Genomic DNA, 17,777 nt, shown 5'->3' on the forward strand with positions numbered 1-17,777 from the left:
AATTAATAAAATTAAGCTTGCAATTACATTAACAGAACAGAATTGTTCTATACGTGATAACTCTATCGACAATTATCAGCGACCATTATTCATTCATTGAATAATGAAAATTTTAATTAACACTATTCATTAGAGCATTAGACCAGAAAGAGGAAAGAAAGACAAGAACTCTTGTCTTTCAAATATTTATTCCTCCTAATTTTCCTATAAATTATTAAAAAGAAATTGTTAATGTTTCAAGTGACAGGGTACTCGAATAACCCTTTCTTTATACGAAACAGAGAATTTAAAAATATGGCGATATTTGTAAATAACTGTAGTATGAATTATGCCTAACTGTTTACCAAATATGAACGTCAATGAACGTCGAAATACAAATTCGATTGGCCGGTAGGAACAAAAAAAAGACCGTCCTGTTATCAATGCTTGACCCTCAGGCTGTTTCTTCACTGCGATAGGGATGCACGAATGCTGTTAATATCGTTGCCGCAATAACTGGAAGACGCGTTCGTCATTGATAATATAAGCATAATCTTAGCTCAAAGAACGAAATAAACTCGCTAAGCAAATAGATCCAGTGCGAAATTCTATTCGATCATGAAAGCATTGAAGGAGTCTGCTTTCCAAGGAAAAGAGTGCAAACATTGAATAAAGGAATAATTGAAGAAAGAAAAATAGGACAAATCAGCTGGATCGTGTCATTGGAGATGTAGCGATGCAGTATCATTTGGCAAGTATTTCGAATTTATTATTTAACCTTTTCATTACGATTGTCTTTGTCAGAAACAATACCCGTACGTTTTTATATAAAAAAAAAATGAATTTTCTTCATAAAATTTTATCTGGTATAATAGAAAGATAACATTATACCACTATAAGTGTCCATTGAACCCAGTGACCATTTTACCATTTCTGTAATCAGCTATAGTTTTCCATAGTAGCGAAAGAATAACCCGTTAAATCGTTTCTCTCTTTTTTTTTTTTTTTTTTTTCTAAAACACGTATTATCCAGTATTCATTTTCCTGTACGTTTTTAACCTGAAAAGAAATGAAATAACGAGTCGAAAAGTTGTACAGTACCGAGCACGGTAAGTTTCTCTAGGGAAAATGGCGCTCTAGGGGAAAAAGGCCCGATCGCTGATTGTGATCCACTATACTGAATCAAACTGATCCTGCATCCGACGTTGAAGGTTAAATGAATGATATTCACGTTACAGGCTCGAGTACCGAACAGTGATCAATCTTACATGGATTCCACTTCTGCTGTGGAAAGAATACGATTCGTCGCTTACACTTGCACCAGCGCATCCTTAACAAACGTCCAAGAAAGATTCTATCGGAATAAAAACGTACAGGGCTCGTATTCGCCGTACGGCTGGAAGAAACGCGTTGGAATAGCTGGTAGAAGAAAATGGCACTCGACTTCCTCGCTGGATGTCTGGGAGGTAAATGACCGATATTCAATGTTTTAGTTTCATCTTATCATTAAAATGGAAACTACGTTCTTCCGCAGGAAGTCATCAGCTTCGTTGATGTACAATTTATTTATTTACAAAATGATGCGTTTCAGGGTTCGCCGGTATTATGGTGGGATATCCTCTGGACACGATCAAGGTCCACATCCAAACCCAGGACTATCGTGCGCCGAAATACAAAGGGAACTTGCATTGTTTCCGGACGATACTCGCGGAGGAATCGGTACACGATTAACTTAGAATAATTAGAATATCAAAATTATTAACACGATTCGTTCCATCAGGTAGCAGGTTTTTACCGAGGCATGTCGTCCCCGGTGGCAGGCGTCGCAGTGGTGAACGCCATCATCTTCGGCGTCTACGGTCAAACTCAACGATGCTTATCTGACCCGGAGTCGTTGCATTCGTACTTCATCGCGGGTGCATTGGCTGGAATCGCTCAGAGCCCGATTAGCTGCCCGATCGAGCTGGCGAAAACTCGCATGCAGTTGCAGAAGACGACAGGTCAATTTTCCGGACCGTTGCAGTGCCTGAAGTATACCTACCAGCACGAAGGTTACCGCGGTGTGTTCAGAGGTTTCAACATCACCCTACTTCGGGAAACACCGAGTTTCGGGATTTATTTCCTAACTTACGAAGCGTTGACCAGGACGTTCAGATCGGAACCGATCTCCACGCCGTATATGCTGCTTGCCGGAGGAATAGCCGGATCCGTGTCCTGGACCATATCTTACCCATTGGACGTGATCAAGTCACGGATACAAGCGATCGATGGACATCGTTACACGGGGATGATCGATTGCCTGAAAAAATCGGTGAAAACGGAAGGGTACGGTTGTTTGTACAGAGGACTCAGTTCGACGATCCTTAGAGCATTTCCGACCAACGCCGTCACCTTCGCCGTGGTCACCTGGACGTTCCGGATGTTCGATAAGGAAGCGAATAGCGCGGTGAAAACGGAGAGCAAGTCGAAAATGGTCGAGTCTATCAAGGAAATGGCGGAGGTCGGGGAAACTTTCCCAGAGAAATGGAACGGTTTTGTGAACAACCTATCTGAAAGCATGATCATCCCAAAATTATGTTACTCGACCATGTCGGTGATGTCGCTGAGCGATTTGAAGTTCTGCACCGCTACTTTTTGTCAGACCGACGAGCGAATGGAAAAGGAGGTTAAGTTTGAAGAGATTCGTAAAAATAAATACTTGAAGGTGGAGGAGAGATTGAAAGGAGGATCGAAGAATGTCGAGGAGAAGAAGGGTGAGAAGAAAATGGAACAGATTGTTTTTGAACAAACGATGAACACCGTGTCCGCGTTCTTCGCCTGATTAATTGAATCTTTGGAATTTCGAAGATCATTTTTTGGTGGGGGAAAATGAAACATAGTATGATTAATAAATTGCAGATGTACATACAGGATGTTTTGTCGTTGCTCAGCATTATTTTAAACATCAATTTTATATCCTAGAGTGATTAAAATTAAGTATATTAATTATCCCTGTATTAATTATTACACGGTTTCATATGAATAGTGCGAATAATGAACTGTCCCAAGAAACTGAATATTTCAGTAATTAATGGTGTTCAATTAGTATAGAATTTAATTGTTAAAATAAATCTTTATCATTAAACATGTACATTGTTATTTCATCCATATTTATCATTGACTGAATACTGCGACTGATCAACTGACAGCTAATTACTAATTTCAACCGTGCTACTACATGAATCTTGCCACGAGAATCCTCATTTGTTAGCAGACAGTCCTAGACTGAACGGCGGACATGTAAGACCTATGTCACAGCCAGAAGCGACATTCACTGTCTTTTAAAATCACAACTAAATAGTTCGTACCATTCTGTCAACCATCTACTCGTCCCACTCCACGTCAATTCTACCTTTAAAATCCTAATCGTACAATCCGGTCTTCAAGTCCGTCCGTCCACGTGTCAGAGAACATTTGACACATCCGAAATTGCAACGCGTATGAATCTCCTTCGCTAGTACCTCACCTTGATTATGTAAATCGTACCTGACAAAATCACGAAAGTTAACACTTGGAACTGCTCATTTGAAGATCAAAGTCGTGAAAATTGCAAGGTTCAGTCGATCGAAAGCATTGACAACCGAGTGAAACCTTAACCTTTTGGACGATTGATAAATTTCTAGTTCTTCGAATACTCTTCGATTCGCAGGTAAGAGACAATCGGAAACGCGTCATTCTATGAAAAATATAATTATGAAACGAAGAAACATTTGTTTCGATAAAATTTTGGATACTTCTATTCTTACGCATTAACCCTAGAACTCTTGCTTAAAATGTTCGAGCCCAGGGCGATTTATAAATCATCGCCCTTTTCCAGTAAGTAGATTTACCTAATTTGGTACGAATGTTTTAAGCGACTTGGAAGTAGGGTTTTAATTAAATAGCAATTTGATTAGAGAACTTTGGTTAGGAAACTCTGAAAATTGGACAACGTGGTTCATCTTTGTCGGGGATTTTTAGAAGAGATCTCAACGAAAACTTGATATGGATGTAGATTCAAACGACAGCGACAAAGAAATCGACTTTTGCGAAACGAACACGCAGCGTTTGATCGCTGAAAGCGGTGGCCGATGCATGAGCACGCAAGCGATGCAATCTCTCTATGATTTTCGACAGAATAATTTACTTTGCGATGCTGTTATAAGACTCGAAGATGGAGGCATTTTTCCGATTCACCGAGCCATTTTGTCGGCGTGTAGTCCGTACTTTAGGTACAGTACCGAGCATGGTAAACTTTTGTAAGGAAAATGGCATTTCAGAGGAAGAGGAATGTTACTTAAATTTAGAAAATTTTATTTAATATTAATTCTATTATTTTAATTTCAAAAAATTATAACAAGTGATGAAGTCTTCTTACCTTACATCGCCTTTTTCTTTAAGAAAGTCTACAATGCTCCTAGGTGTACGTACCACTGATGAAGTAGTTGTACAGCAATCTGAAAATGAAAAATTTAATCTTTAGAACACTGTTCACGACAACGTTGCATTCGCGGGAAAAAACGGACGTATTGTTACCGGGTGTCAGCAGTAACATGATGAATCTCCTTCTGGAGTACGCGTACCTGCGATCCATCAGCATAAATAACGAGAACGTCTATCAGTTGTTGGTCACCGCGGATTATTTGAACGTTCTCGGTGTTCTCGAACTCTGCTGCGAGTACCTGAAGCAAAATCTAGCAGCAGAAAACTGCATCAGCGTCATGAGGTTCGCCCGAGAACACTTTTGCAAGGGGCTGGAGAACAGCACGTATCGTTATGTCATGAGATACTTTGTGCAGGTCATTACGCTTCCACTGCCTCCTCGCAGCTGCATTCAATATTTTTTAATATTCTGAGATTCTAAAAATCTGAAAATTTCAGAATAGGAAAGTTCTAACATTCCAAAATTCCAGAATAGGAAAGTTCTAAGATTCCAAAATGCCAGAATTTCAAACTTCCAAAGTTCTAAATTCTAAAATTTCGAAAATTCTATAATTCTAGATTTCAGAATTCCAAAATTTAAATATTCCCAAAATCCTAAGATTTTAAGTTTCTAAAATTCTAAGACTCTAAGATTCCAAAATTTAAAATTGATGTGATGGCAGCGTGTTAATTATCCGTTAACGTTAATCAATGAATGTAAATTGCCGACATTTGCATAAATCGTACCGAACGCAGGTAGCTCAGCGAAGCGAGGAAATACTTGAATTACCGATAGAAGAATTGACAGCATTGATCGGTGCTGACGAGCTGAACGTGAAAAGCGAGGACACCGTTTGGGAGCTGGTATTGAAATGGATCGATCACGATCCCCAATCACGAAAAAAATACATAGTCGATCTGATGAAGAACATTCGCCTCGGACTACTGGATACACAATTCTTCTTGGAGAATGTGAAGGATCATCCGTACGTTACTGGAAACGACGCGTGCCGGCCTATTATTATCGAAACCTTAAAATTTTTGTACGATCTCGAGATTATCACGCAAAAAGATGGGGAGATACCCACGCCAAAGATCGCACGACCACGGGTACCCCATGAAATATTGTTCGCCATAGGTGGTTGGAGCGGCAGAAGTCCGACGAACTTCATCGAAACTTACGACACCAGAGCTGATCGATGGGTTAAGGTATATGTTTCTCTTTTATTCCTAATATACATTTGGTATTTCACAAAATTCCTACAATTTTTATGCACTTTTACTTCACTCTTCGATATGATTTCAAAATATCATTTACCAAGATTTTGATAATTTTATTTTCCAAAAGAGATGCTTACTGCAATCATTGAAAAAAAAAAAAATCTTTATTCCATTTTTACATCCAGTCACTCGACCTGACCATTACGCGATACTACTTCATCACAGAAAATTATTTAGCACCTACTGCTGTCCATTATTATTTTGAAAGGTGGAAGAGGTAGATCCGATCGGACCTCGTGCATATCATAGTACAGCGGTGGTCGGTTTTAACATTTACGTAATCGGTGGTTTCAACGGATCTGATTACTTTAACAGTTGCCGTTGCTTCAACGCTGTCACCAAAGTTTGGAGAGAAATTGCTCCAATGAACGCCAGAAGGTTCAAATTATACCTTATATCATGCAAATTCTTCGCTAAATTTTATATCACAAATATTTCTACTAACAATTCCAGGTGTTACGTTAGCGTCGCAGTACTCAACGATCTGATTTACGCGATGGGAGGATACGATGGGTATTATCGACAAAGCACCGCGGAACGTTATAATTACAAAACTAATCAATGGTCTCTCATTGCGTCGATGAATTGCCAAAGATCGGACGCCAGTGCAACTACTTTAAACGGTACAGAAAATCATCCACGACTGTTATCTATGAATCGATTTCTAATTTATTTATAACACAGATAAAATTTATATCACGGGTGGTTTCAATGGACACGAATGTTTAAACTCGGCCGAAGTGTACGATCCAGAAACCAATCAATGGACACTGGTCGCTCCGATGAGATCCCGTAGAAGTGGAGTATCCTGCATAGCCTATCACGGTCACGTATACGTAATTGGTAATTAATCCATGAACGATATTTCCTCTAATTGATTCGAGGCACCTAAAGTAATCCAGCAATTTTAAACAGGAGGTTTCAATGGGATATCCAGAATGTGCAGCGGTGAAAAATATAATCCCGCCACTAACGTTTGGACGCAAATTCCAGATATGTACAATTCACGCAGTAATTTCGCGATCGGAGTGATCGATGACATGATTTTTGCAATCGGAGGATTCAACGGTGTCACCACCATCTATCACGTTGAATGTTACGATGAAAAAACGAATGGATGGTGAATGTTAAACAATTATCGGCAAATATTACCATAAATTCCTGAAATTGTAAAATTTGTATATTCGAAAGGGCAGGGCCGGATTAAGATTCCTTGGCCCGATGCTATCAAACCTGTTGATTGATAAACAGAGCTACCTTAAATCTCCCCTTAATCCGGCACTGCAATAGGGTAGATCTACGTTGTCAGGTGCTACGGCTTGTTTGCTTTACAGAACGTAGATCTACGGCCTTCGATCAGAACTACGTGTTAAATCTACCATTAGATGAAATATTTTCTACAGGTACGAAGCAACAGATATGAATGTATATCGTTCAGCGTTGTCAGCCTGCGTAATTATGGGCTTACCGAACGTGAATGACTACATTCACAAGCATCGAGAACGTTTGATGGAAGAAAAACGACAGAAATTGTTAGCACTGGAGGTGCACCGTAGTCAGCATCAACATCAACAGGATCAAATGCATCAGAACCGCGAGAACATGTTGAACCACGAAAATATATCTGCTTCATCGTCGATATCGCAGGCGAACAGTACTAGCAGTGAACCTAGACAAAATTAACGACAGAATGGAGTTATTAAGAAATGGGACTTTGAAAGCATTCATTTTATGCCCTGTCGAATGATAATTGAAACGAGGAACAACGAGCATCCTGAATTGCTGATCAATCTGTAATTAAATTCAACGAAAACGTTCATGCAACTGGGTGCATTGGAGTGAACGAGATGCAGCTGCACCTAGGTGTCATATATTTTTGATCCGACAAAGTTTTTAATGAAAATCAGGAATTTCATTTTTCTATTCAACAGGCAATATGCACTTCTATTGTCATTGCATATTATACAAAGCTATAACATATTTGTTGAACAGCATAATATTTTCATATTCTTATTTACCCGAGTTTCTTAACTGAAATATGTTTTACTCTTATACATGTTTCTATTAGCTCTTTTTGTGATATGATTTTGTACCAAGTTTATTAGACGACTTTATACTTATAAATGAACTTTAAACAATAATAAGAGAACAAATGGTTATTGAAATGTAGATTGTAAATGTCAATAACCCTGACAAAGAACATTAACAAAAATGGCTAAAATAAAATCCTACAACAGTTAATAAAGAAGCTATTAATAGAATCTTTCGATCTCATTTGTTTTTCAATTAATTAACAGGAGGATACTATTGCTTTTAATAAGACAAAAGAGTGATTTTTAACAATGTTAGTGTTTCAAATTGTAAGGGGAACTCCCGCATTTTGTACAGTGGCGCCTCTGATAGTGAAGAAAAGAACTGTAGAACAATATATTCCTTGCGCACCCTATCGGTGGAACCAAAAAGCTCATTTTTAGCACCAAACAGTAGATGACGCCACGTATTTAGCGGGATTTTAAAAAAATGAAGTGTTGAATAGTTGTAGCTTTTTTGTATTATGGCAGTCTCTTTGAAATACAGCGTTTCGTCATGGAGTTTATTATAAATTAGTTCTTTATAATTAGTAATGAATTATATTTTAAATATCGAAATTCTTTTTAGGATATTAAGTATAATGTATGGTTGTATTTCTATAAAAAACTATTGCTTTAAAATTAAAATAAACTGATACTTCCGGAATCGTGTGATATAAAACCATATTTCATGACCCTCTTATTACAGTATGTAACACATCTTATGTGAAAAGAAAGTCTTCAAATTGCATACCTGAGCCTAGCTATTACAAATCATTTAAAAAATCTAGGATTGAAATTTATGGGGGAATAGATAATTAGAATGATTAGTTTGGATATGATAGCCTAAACCGTTAGGTAAAAATAGAGAAACGATAGAAAGGAGAGTCCAGCTGCTCTCTCCGTTCTCCAGAACAATCTATTCCTGAAGCGACGCTAACACTTTGCCAGTAGATCATCAACAATTTAACGATTTTATTAAGAAACAGTCTACTTCACACGAACGGAGTATTCTATATCATGGACAACCTAATACGTCTCGATAAACCAGAGTAGTAAGTATCAAATTTACTATTTCATACGAATAATTGGGTCATTATTGTCGAAAGAATAGGGACACGGGTAAACTTTCAATTAAAAGTGTGAAGAAATAAATAAATTCTTATATTCATGGATTTATAAGAACTTTGTTATATTGGGAATTAAGTTTTTCAAACACTATTGCAAAAAGCTAACTATTTTGTTTACTATAAAACAAATTTTGAGGTCTAAATTTTTTAATTGAGTACTTTGTTATACATCAATTGGAGCGTATTTTAATTCTCTATAAGAAAGTATTAAGGTACTTAGGTCGAAAATCGATTAGTTCAAAAGATATCCTAGGGAGAGACCGTCAGTCTCTCCCTGTCTCTCCTTAGAATATCTTTTGAACTAATCAATTTTCGACTAAAGTATCTCACTACTCTTTAGTAGGGAATAAAATGACCCTTCGATTGACGTATAGAAAAGTATATATTTCCATTTAAAAAAAAACAGGATGGCCTTGAAATATTCTAAACGCCCTCACTTCTGGTGCCGACAAATGCATCATGCACCATTCGATACCTGTGCACTTAACTAACTTCTGTAACTTAAAATAGGAAATCTAAAATTCGTTTTTGACAAGTTTTAGTATAATGAATTTATAAAAAATTCTATGATACTTTAGTAAATTGTAATTAGTAATAGGCATATTCGGTTCAAAATTTCAGCATCGAACGATTAGAAAAAATCAATGGATTGCTAGTTATCAGGAAGCTGTTTGAATTCGTATGTTGTTGATTGTCCGATAATGAAAATGATAATCTACCAGGTTATCAGAAGCCGTCAAGCTTACAGATAATTACAATGGACAAAGATATAGTCCAAGCAACTAGAAGACGGACATTCTTCAGTCACGGGGTCACGCGTGTCCATTGCATTTGCACAATCATCGGTGGAAATTAAGTGAACGAAGCAATTACGACGATTAATTGATATAAGGTTAGTGACTGTCTGTATGGAAAAAATTCGCTCATTAATTCATGTTTTCACAATAAACTTCGTTTCTGAATTTACGTGTTCGACAAGGGAACGATCAATGAATTGGACATAAGATTTAATTACTAAATTAACGTGGTTTATTTTAATTAAAACTGCCTTTTAGTTTAATATTTTAAGTGTTACAGACGATACAGATAATATCATTCTCTCGTTCCCGAAAAACAGAAAGAATTGTGACATCAGTTAATCAATTATTTTGGGTGATAAGATAAACGGCTGTAATAAGATTTTTTTTTTTTTAACTTGTTTTATAAAAAAAAATTGGATTAGTGAAGTAGAATCAATAATAAACAGAATAATGATCGATTGGTGATTGTTTCGAATCATTTCATTTCATATACAGGGTGTTTCACACATGTATGGGATCAAAAAAGATTTTACTTTGTCCTTCCTGAGGGATCGAATTAATAATAGAATCTTGAATGTTCATCGCTAACAATGTTTCTACTAAGTGGTATTAAGACGACAATAATGATCGGTGAAGCGAGTATTTCAGAGTTCAAAGGCTATTATGGTGCCCGGATGTTCGCAACTAACTCTCTGATGGCCCCCACATTTAATACACCTATCCTCTCGATACATACACGTGTATAGTTAACTTGTGTCGCTAACTTGTATACGTGATTCTATAGTTGACGATGAATGACACGTTTGATAGATCGTGTGAATATTTGTAACCTTCGATTACACCTGTAATTAGAACTCCTCGAGTATCAGCAATTATTCGTAAACAGTGAATGAAAAAGGTACCGATCAAAATGAATTACATACTACGAAACTAAAATTGATAATTAACGATTAAAAAGAAACTTAATTGATTGTTTAACTAATATACCACGTCATTTAAAAAGTTCGTGATGTCGAGGGACGTTCTTCGCGGTATATTTTTCAAAACACTCATCGATAAGACGCATAAGCAGCGTAACTTGGCTGATCAAGAACAGTTTAAAAACGACTTGTGAAAGGGAATTTTCAAAAGACATCATGGAGAAATTGTGATAAGAGTGAAATCATGTTTTTTTACAATATTTAGAGGTATGTTCAATGTCCAAAATTAAGCAAACAACAAAAGAATGTGAAATTATTCAAATTGAACTATGTAAATTAGTTTTCGAGACACGTCATCGAATATTAGTCAAGAAATAAATGTCAAGAATGACTAGTCAAATTTTTGACGAACACAATAGACCCCCTATTATCTTGTCTTTATGGAATAGGACCTTTGGTTCATGACTTTTCTGTCATGAATCTGAAATAATTAACATCACTAAAAATCTGCAAATTTGAATAACATTTTCGTATAATTAACTGAAGTCTTGTCTGAATTTCTATCTTAACATTTTATCTATGAAAACGTACAGATTCTGGAGATTGAATCTGTTTATGACAAGTTGCTGTGCAAACGCAATAAAGGAGATTGGAATTAGTTTCACTGATAAGATTGTACTATACCTTGCAACTTGTAGTTGAATAATTTACTGTGGTTTATAGGTAATAATATTCTGAACAATTTATTTTCACTAACAAATACTGTGAATACTAGAACTTATAAAAAGTGTATTAAAAATGAAATATGTTTCATGATAAAATAGCAAATAATAGTTCGTACAATTGTTATCTATTGCATTCATTTTTTTCAGTGAAAAATGACAATGATAAAACTAGTAATTTTCGAGATAACAGTTACATAAGAAGCTAAATAAATATTATTTCCATAACTATACCAATATTTTATTCTCTTTATTATAACGACTCATAGATAATTAAAGCTGTGGCAAATAATGATAAAACATTCAATTTAATGGAATCACGAGGTAAAGACAATATGCAAGGGTCTTATCTACACTTTGTAAAAGAATACTGTATACAGGGTGTCTCATGCAATTGGGTCAAACTTTAAAATATGTCAGCTTCAAAAGCAGAATTTTTTCAAATAGAATTTTGTACTTTGCTACACATTAATCTAAGCGTATTTTAATTCTCTATAAAAAAGTATATAGTAACAGTGGTCGAAAATTGATTAGTTCAAATGATATTTTAGGGAGAGACCATCAATCTCTCCCTATCTCTCCCTAAGATATCTTTTGAACTAATCGATTTTTGACCCAAGTGCCTTAATATTTTCTTATAGAGAATTAAAATACGCTTCAATTGATATATAACAAAGTATACAATTCTATTTGAAAAAATGAAGTTGAACTTGACATCTTTGAAACACCTCCACTTCCAATACCAATACAATTTTTCCTAATAATATTTTTTTCTAGCTTCGTCGATTATAGAACTATAGGTGGACCCAGTTGCATGGGACACCCTGTATACCATGTTGACGAGCAAACCGAGTTCATGAGCCTGCTGTTAGTAGCATCCTCGTCAATATAGTTTTGTCCGGTGAACCGTTTCGTTCGCGTTGCCTTCTCCTCTGATGAGGGCACGTTATCCAAGAAAAAGAACAAGCTTTCTTTAATTAAGAAATCAATGTATTCAAACTAATTGAACGTTTGAATACATTCAAGAGTTTATGTATTTATAAACTCTTTGAATAAAAAGGAATATTGAAAAGTGAAGATGGAAGTGTCAAGTTTATTGGTGACTATTATTCTAACCAAGTGATAATCCTTCAAGTAGTGAATCATAGAAGGTTCAATGAAATAATTAATTTAAGAGATAATTATACGAGAATTAAAATGGAACACTTCATATAAAGGGTGGATCATGATTCTGCCACCCTTAATTATTTGGAAGGATATGAAAAAGATGCCTAAGAAGACAATGATTCAATTAATCATCATCTATTCTATATTTTAACGAAAGTTGTTACTGCATTTGATATTTCATATTTCAAAAAGGAGAAAATGCATTTTCAGATTTATTACATAATTTACCATAAATTAATTTAAGTCTTCGAAAGTATTATTACCTATTTTCTTTTCACCCTGTATATATTTGAATCTCATTTTAAAGATATTATTTTTTAGTGCACGAAACCATCTGATTTAAAATCTGAGAGGTCCACTTTTAAATGAAATAGTTGTCGCAGGGCTGAGTCACGACTGACCCAACTCCATCGAACTTATTTATTCGACTTAGGTTTATTTTTGATGCTCATCCCCGATGACTAAGTCAATCAATCATATCTATTCCCGCCGTTGGTGATAATCGTGGCGGTGCACGTTGTTGTTCGTTTTCTGTATTGCTCGAGCGACAGCCACATCCGCCAGCTGAATTGCGTTTCTTCTACCATTTTGATAGCCGAGGACTCGTGTCACTCGGCCGTTACATCTTGTCGAGTCTGTTAGGGATGTCTTATCAAGTAAACAACGCGTATGTTGCCTATTTCTGTGTCAACGTCGAAAGTGTTATGAAGAATTGTGCGTAAATTTTGAAAATGAACTTACAGTGATCGATACTATTTGCTTAAAATAATTTTATGTAATCCTTGTATAATGTAGGTGATTTTTTCAGTGTTTAAATTTTCAATCGAACAATCATAGTATAAAAGAAATTGCTTCTAGATAATTATTAAAGTGTATAAACTTTTATAACGAGAAACCTTGGATGGATACCTTCTATGAAATTTTTAATAATTTCTTTTTTGCTAATTAATTATTACCTTTTCCAGAAATTGTAAAATATATAAAAACTTCGTTTGCTATGGAAGTTTACAGTGGAATGATTGTTCGAAGGAAGCGTGGTTTTGAGTGGAAGTTACGTGGTGTTGCATGCTCGTAAGAGAGCCATTATGACGAATTCATGCTTCACGCTTCGTAAATTTGTGATAGACCACTTGAACAACGATGAAAACGTTGATTATGGGGTCATTATCGTAATCGTAGCTGATGTATTCAAACATAAACGTGTTACATCAACAAACGATTTTTAACGTTGATTTTATTCGCGTTTGCATGGGAAATATTCGAGAAGTCAAATGAATTTTCTGCTGGATAATTAAAACAATTAATAATATCGAACGATCTATAAGTAGGAAATTTGTTCGAAATATATTGTTTCTAAATTTCAGCTTCTCAAAGAGTTGTGAGAAAAAGAAAAAGAAAAAGCTAAGATTACCGTAAAAGAGTGCGACAGGGCAACGGTAACCGATCGGTTGTTAGAAGAAATCGGTGTGATGTTGCGTATTCATACGGTGTGTAGGACAAAATAGGAACGTTCACCGTGTGCCTTTGCTCCAGGGTCATGGCTGTTAAAGAATGGTTCAGAAGATTGCAGCCGGTCCAGTTGTACCTAGTCCTGTTCTTTACAACTGCTTTCTTCCTCGTCGAGATCGTTGCCAGTCATGTGACTCACTCACTGACATTACTTCTCAATGCCTATCACATGCTATGCAACATAGTTGCACTTGTTGGGTGCATCGCGTCCATCAAGGTAAGTGTCACCATTACATGGTAAACAGTGATGGGACTAACATTTTCAACCCTTCTTTGGATAGTTTACCCTTTCATCACAGAAAATTTGTATAATTTCCAAGTCAAAGTAATTAAAGTAATTAAGATTATATAAATTTTCAAGTAATTATTATATAGAAATATTGTAAAACATTGGAATACCTTAGCCCTCGGACGGCGGACCATGGAGAGAGCCCCAATTTTAATCTCAATAATATATAATTATTGTTTATTTTCTTGCAGTATTGCCGTCGTCAAAGCGGTAGCAGTTACAGCGGAAACAGTACCTCCAGTTCCCTACGAAATTCCGCAATTTGTATAAATGGCGAAGAACGAGGTTCCTCGACATCTTTGTCGACAAAGACCAAGGTAAGAATATACTGCACTTACGTATCTTTTTTTCTGGTCCTTAGCTTCCGAGGTGTTTCCCATGCATCTGCTTTGTGTCTTCGACGGTTCTGCTTTTCAGAAATGAAAAATAAACAGGCTCCTTAAAAATAGTATTTCCAAACACTACATCACAAAGCTAGTAAAAATTCCAACCAGAAAGCAGCATACTGAAATAAAATTATAAGAAAAATAATTTTTATTTATTAGCAATCAAGATCAGACAGAAGAATGAAGAACACTTTTGGATGGGCCAGGATAGACATTGTTACAATGCTGGCCTGCTGCGTTTTACTGGCGTCATTTTGTTTTTCATTACTGGTCGAAGCTTTGCAGACTCTGGTGCACATTGATCATCTGGACGAAATGCATCATCCGATGCCTGTTTTAGCGATCGGTGCATCCGGTATTCTCTTAAATGCATTCTGTGTCATACTGATCGGAGGATACACTTTTAATCAGGGCATCGTTTTGCATGTCACCATGAACGGGGACGTGATATTTCGAAGGTAATCAACTAAATTTTCAAAAAATTTCGAAATATTTCAACTGCATATTTTATGCATATTTTGATTCTTTTTTATTAATAATAGTTTTCATTTATGCAGAATTATTAATCTTTGACTAGAACCTTGATTCTTCTACTGATAAAAAGCTTCCATATCTAAGATTTGTATTATCTGTTTCCAGAAATGTTAGTTCACAGCAAACAAAGGAAGGTGAACAGCAGTTATCGTCGCAGACCAGAAGGAGTCCACTGGGAATACCAAAGAGTCAAAGTTTTCGCGAAACCTCTCGTGACGTTCTTGGCTGCATTTTCGTAATCCTGGTGTCCATTTTAGTATATTTCACTGACTCGGATGTGGCCAAGTACATCGATCCTCTATTTGCCATTATTTCATCAATTTCCCTTTTCGTCCTTAGTTATCCATACAGTAAGTATCAATTCCGAAAATTACAAACACTTCAATTTCCACTGAGAACAAAATTATTCATTTAATTCTATTTTAATAGTGAAAGAATCTGGTTTAATATTGCTTCAAACGATACCGAATCACATAAATATCGATTCCCTTAAAAGGGAATTACTGGAAGCTTTTCCTGGCATCGTGAACGTTCATGATTTGCATGTATGGCAATTAACAGGACAGAAAATAATATCTACGGTTCATATTATATTCTTGGATCCAATGGTGAGTTTCCATTCCATTAATTGCATTCAAGTGATTAATAGATTTTCTGTTGTAGGTTTATGCCAGTATTACCGATCAAGTGACTGCCTTCTTTATAGAAATGGGTATAACTCAAGTTACTATACAACCAGAGTTCTATAAGGTACGTAATTTGTTTTATTAATTAAGATAGATCTTCTGATCGTTAATTAATACACGTGTAAAAATACAGATGAAACCAAACATGGGAAGAACTGGTTGTTTGATTCGCTGCCACGGTGAGCACTGCAGTTCCTCGCAATGCTGTTCCAAAGAAAAATTCATAGAAGATTCGTCCTCCGATCTATCGGTTAAGAAACAAGGACAATCTATAAATAGGAAGTTGGAAAAGAAAGAAATTGTTCCAGATTCGTCATCGATCGATCTGAAGAGATTCATCACCCACGATCAAGAAAGTTCTTCACAATCTCATCAACTAAGAGATGATAGATCAAACGATAGACAAACACAAAATAATAGTGATGATATTATTGATGATAGTTCCTGTACCATAAATGTAGATATTAGTGAACGAATATCCAGTACCATCCCTAGTCAAAACACCGTATCTTAACGTTTTATTTAAATCGTGACTAGTTACGAAGATTTCTTCTATTTTTATTCATAGACAAGAAACATCATTTTTCGAATATTCCCTCCAAACTGAGCACAACATGAAGTGTTCCCGCGCATAATAAATATTCTGTCATTTGAAAAATCAATGACATTTGATATGTAATAGTGTCATAAAGAAAAAAGTTAGAGAAAACATTGCTTACGACCAATGTTCCCGCCGAGCTGCGCGCTGCGACTGTGCACAGTATCTAATTGTTCCCGCGCTCGCAATACTCTCTTCGCGCGCTATTCAAAATTCTTCGCTTATGACAATCATAGATCCGTGCAGGTGAAAAAAAAATTAGAGGGAACGTTAGACCCAAGATTGAAGTATTAACACTGACGATAACGCGTTTTATGAGGCCAATGACTGTTGAAGTTTACAATTTATTAAAAATGACTATGTAGGTAACTGGCCAAAATGTGTACAAGGATATTAACGTAAAGTTAATTGTATCACTTTAAACGAAAGAATAATTTTATAAGAGAACAGTGTAAAATTTAGAAAATTAATATATTAACCCGTCCGAGGGTTAATATATCCATAATTAGATTATTACTCGAAATGATTAAGACTATTATAGGTAAATAATGTTCTGTATACTATTTGTATTATTTCAAACTTAGAAATTCAACAATTTGATTATTTTATAAGTTAAGCTTGACCTCATCAAACAATACCTTTTATATTATGATTCTTAAATAGAATATTTTTATATAAGGTTTATGTATATATAAATAATATTTTATACACACTGTAAAGTAAGAAAAACTTGTTGTTTCTTTTATAATAAATTAGTTTTTACAATGTTATTTATACGTGTTTTCTTTTCTTACCTTGCTAGCTGTAACCTTCCACTATTTTCATTATAGATTAATTAAAAATCATTTCATTGCACCTGAATGTTTAAGTTATATATGACATATGCAAATTGCAGTAGACAAAAAAATACCATCAATCAAGAATAATATTTATCATTATCCAAACACTAAATAATCCAATGAAATATCTCTCTCTTTTATCGACGAACGTACAATCACAATTCATTCATACCTAAATCGTGCTAATTCGAAAGTCACAGTAGTCGACCTCTAAATAGACTGTAATATGAGCTTAATGAATCATGTAGTAGCTATTGGCAAGAAACAAGTAGAAACCACGTTTCGAAGCAGACCCCAGTGAAAATTTGTAAAGGAAATATATCATGCTCCAAAAATAGTAAGTTTATTTTAATTCTAAGTGCTTTGGAGTGATAGATTTATTTTATTATCACGACGATATTTGTTGTTTTATGATATTTGTTTAGAAA

At 35.5% G+C, this 17,777-nt stretch overlaps 3 protein-coding genes across 8 annotated transcripts; all 3 read left to right on the forward strand.

Moving 5' to 3' along the window:
* The first annotated feature begins 468 nt into the window (after positions 1–468).
* On the forward strand, positions 469–3,077 carry LOC117605016 (mitochondrial basic amino acids transporter). 2 transcript variants are annotated; one of them, XM_034325771.2, is made up of 4 exons: positions 469–730; positions 1,218–1,445; positions 1,571–1,698; positions 1,764–3,077. In XM_034325771.2, exons 2-4 carry the CDS (start codon positions 1,435–1,437, stop codon positions 2,798–2,800), a joined length of 1,176 nt encoding a protein of 391 aa, XP_034181662.1. In that variant the 5' UTR covers positions 469–730; positions 1,218–1,434; the 3' UTR covers positions 2,801–3,077. The 2 variants fall into 2 exon arrangements, with proteins under 2 accessions (XP_034181662.1, XP_034181661.1); XM_034325770.2 differs by having other exon boundaries at positions 470–730; positions 1,760–3,076.
* A 135-nt stretch (positions 3,078–3,212) lies between these two features.
* klhl10 (kelch-like protein 10) lies at positions 3,213–7,965 on the forward strand. Of its 2 annotated transcripts, none has more exons than XM_034325759.2 (9): positions 3,213–3,667; positions 3,929–4,229; positions 4,481–4,796; positions 5,176–5,628; positions 5,909–6,078; positions 6,154–6,323; positions 6,385–6,543; positions 6,616–6,820; positions 7,104–7,965. In XM_034325759.2, exons 2-9 carry the CDS (start codon positions 4,003–4,005, stop codon positions 7,381–7,383), a joined length of 1,980 nt encoding a protein of 659 aa, XP_034181650.1. In that variant the 5' UTR covers positions 3,213–3,667; positions 3,929–4,002; the 3' UTR covers positions 7,384–7,965. The 2 variants fall into 2 exon arrangements, with proteins under 2 accessions (XP_034181650.1, XP_034181651.1); XM_034325760.2 differs by having other exon boundaries at positions 7,086–7,225.
* Positions 7,966–9,654: 1,689 nt separating this feature from the next.
* Positions 9,655–16,621, forward strand: ZnT77C (Zinc transporter 77C). 4 transcript variants are annotated; one of them, XM_034325766.2, is made up of 8 exons: positions 9,655–9,791; positions 14,042–14,234; positions 14,498–14,623; positions 14,852–15,150; positions 15,332–15,576; positions 15,656–15,834; positions 15,890–15,976; positions 16,046–16,621. In XM_034325766.2, exons 2-8 carry the CDS (start codon positions 14,046–14,048, stop codon positions 16,424–16,426), a joined length of 1,506 nt encoding a protein of 501 aa, XP_034181657.2. In that variant the 5' UTR covers positions 9,655–9,791; positions 14,042–14,045; the 3' UTR covers positions 16,427–16,621. The 4 variants fall into 4 exon arrangements, with proteins under 4 accessions (XP_034181657.2, XP_034181655.2, XP_034181656.2 ...); XM_034325764.2 differs by lacking the exon at positions 9,655–9,791 and adding an exon at positions 12,334–12,475; XM_034325765.2 differs by lacking the exon at positions 9,655–9,791 and adding an exon at positions 13,081–13,222.
* The last annotated feature ends 1,156 nt before the right edge of the window (positions 16,622–17,777 follow it).

Source organism: Osmia lignaria, chromosome 5 (assembly GCF_051020975.1).
Source record: "Osmia lignaria lignaria isolate PbOS001 chromosome 5, iyOsmLign1, whole genome shotgun sequence".
NCBI lineage: Eukaryota > Metazoa > Arthropoda > Insecta > Hymenoptera > Megachilidae > Osmia > Osmia lignaria.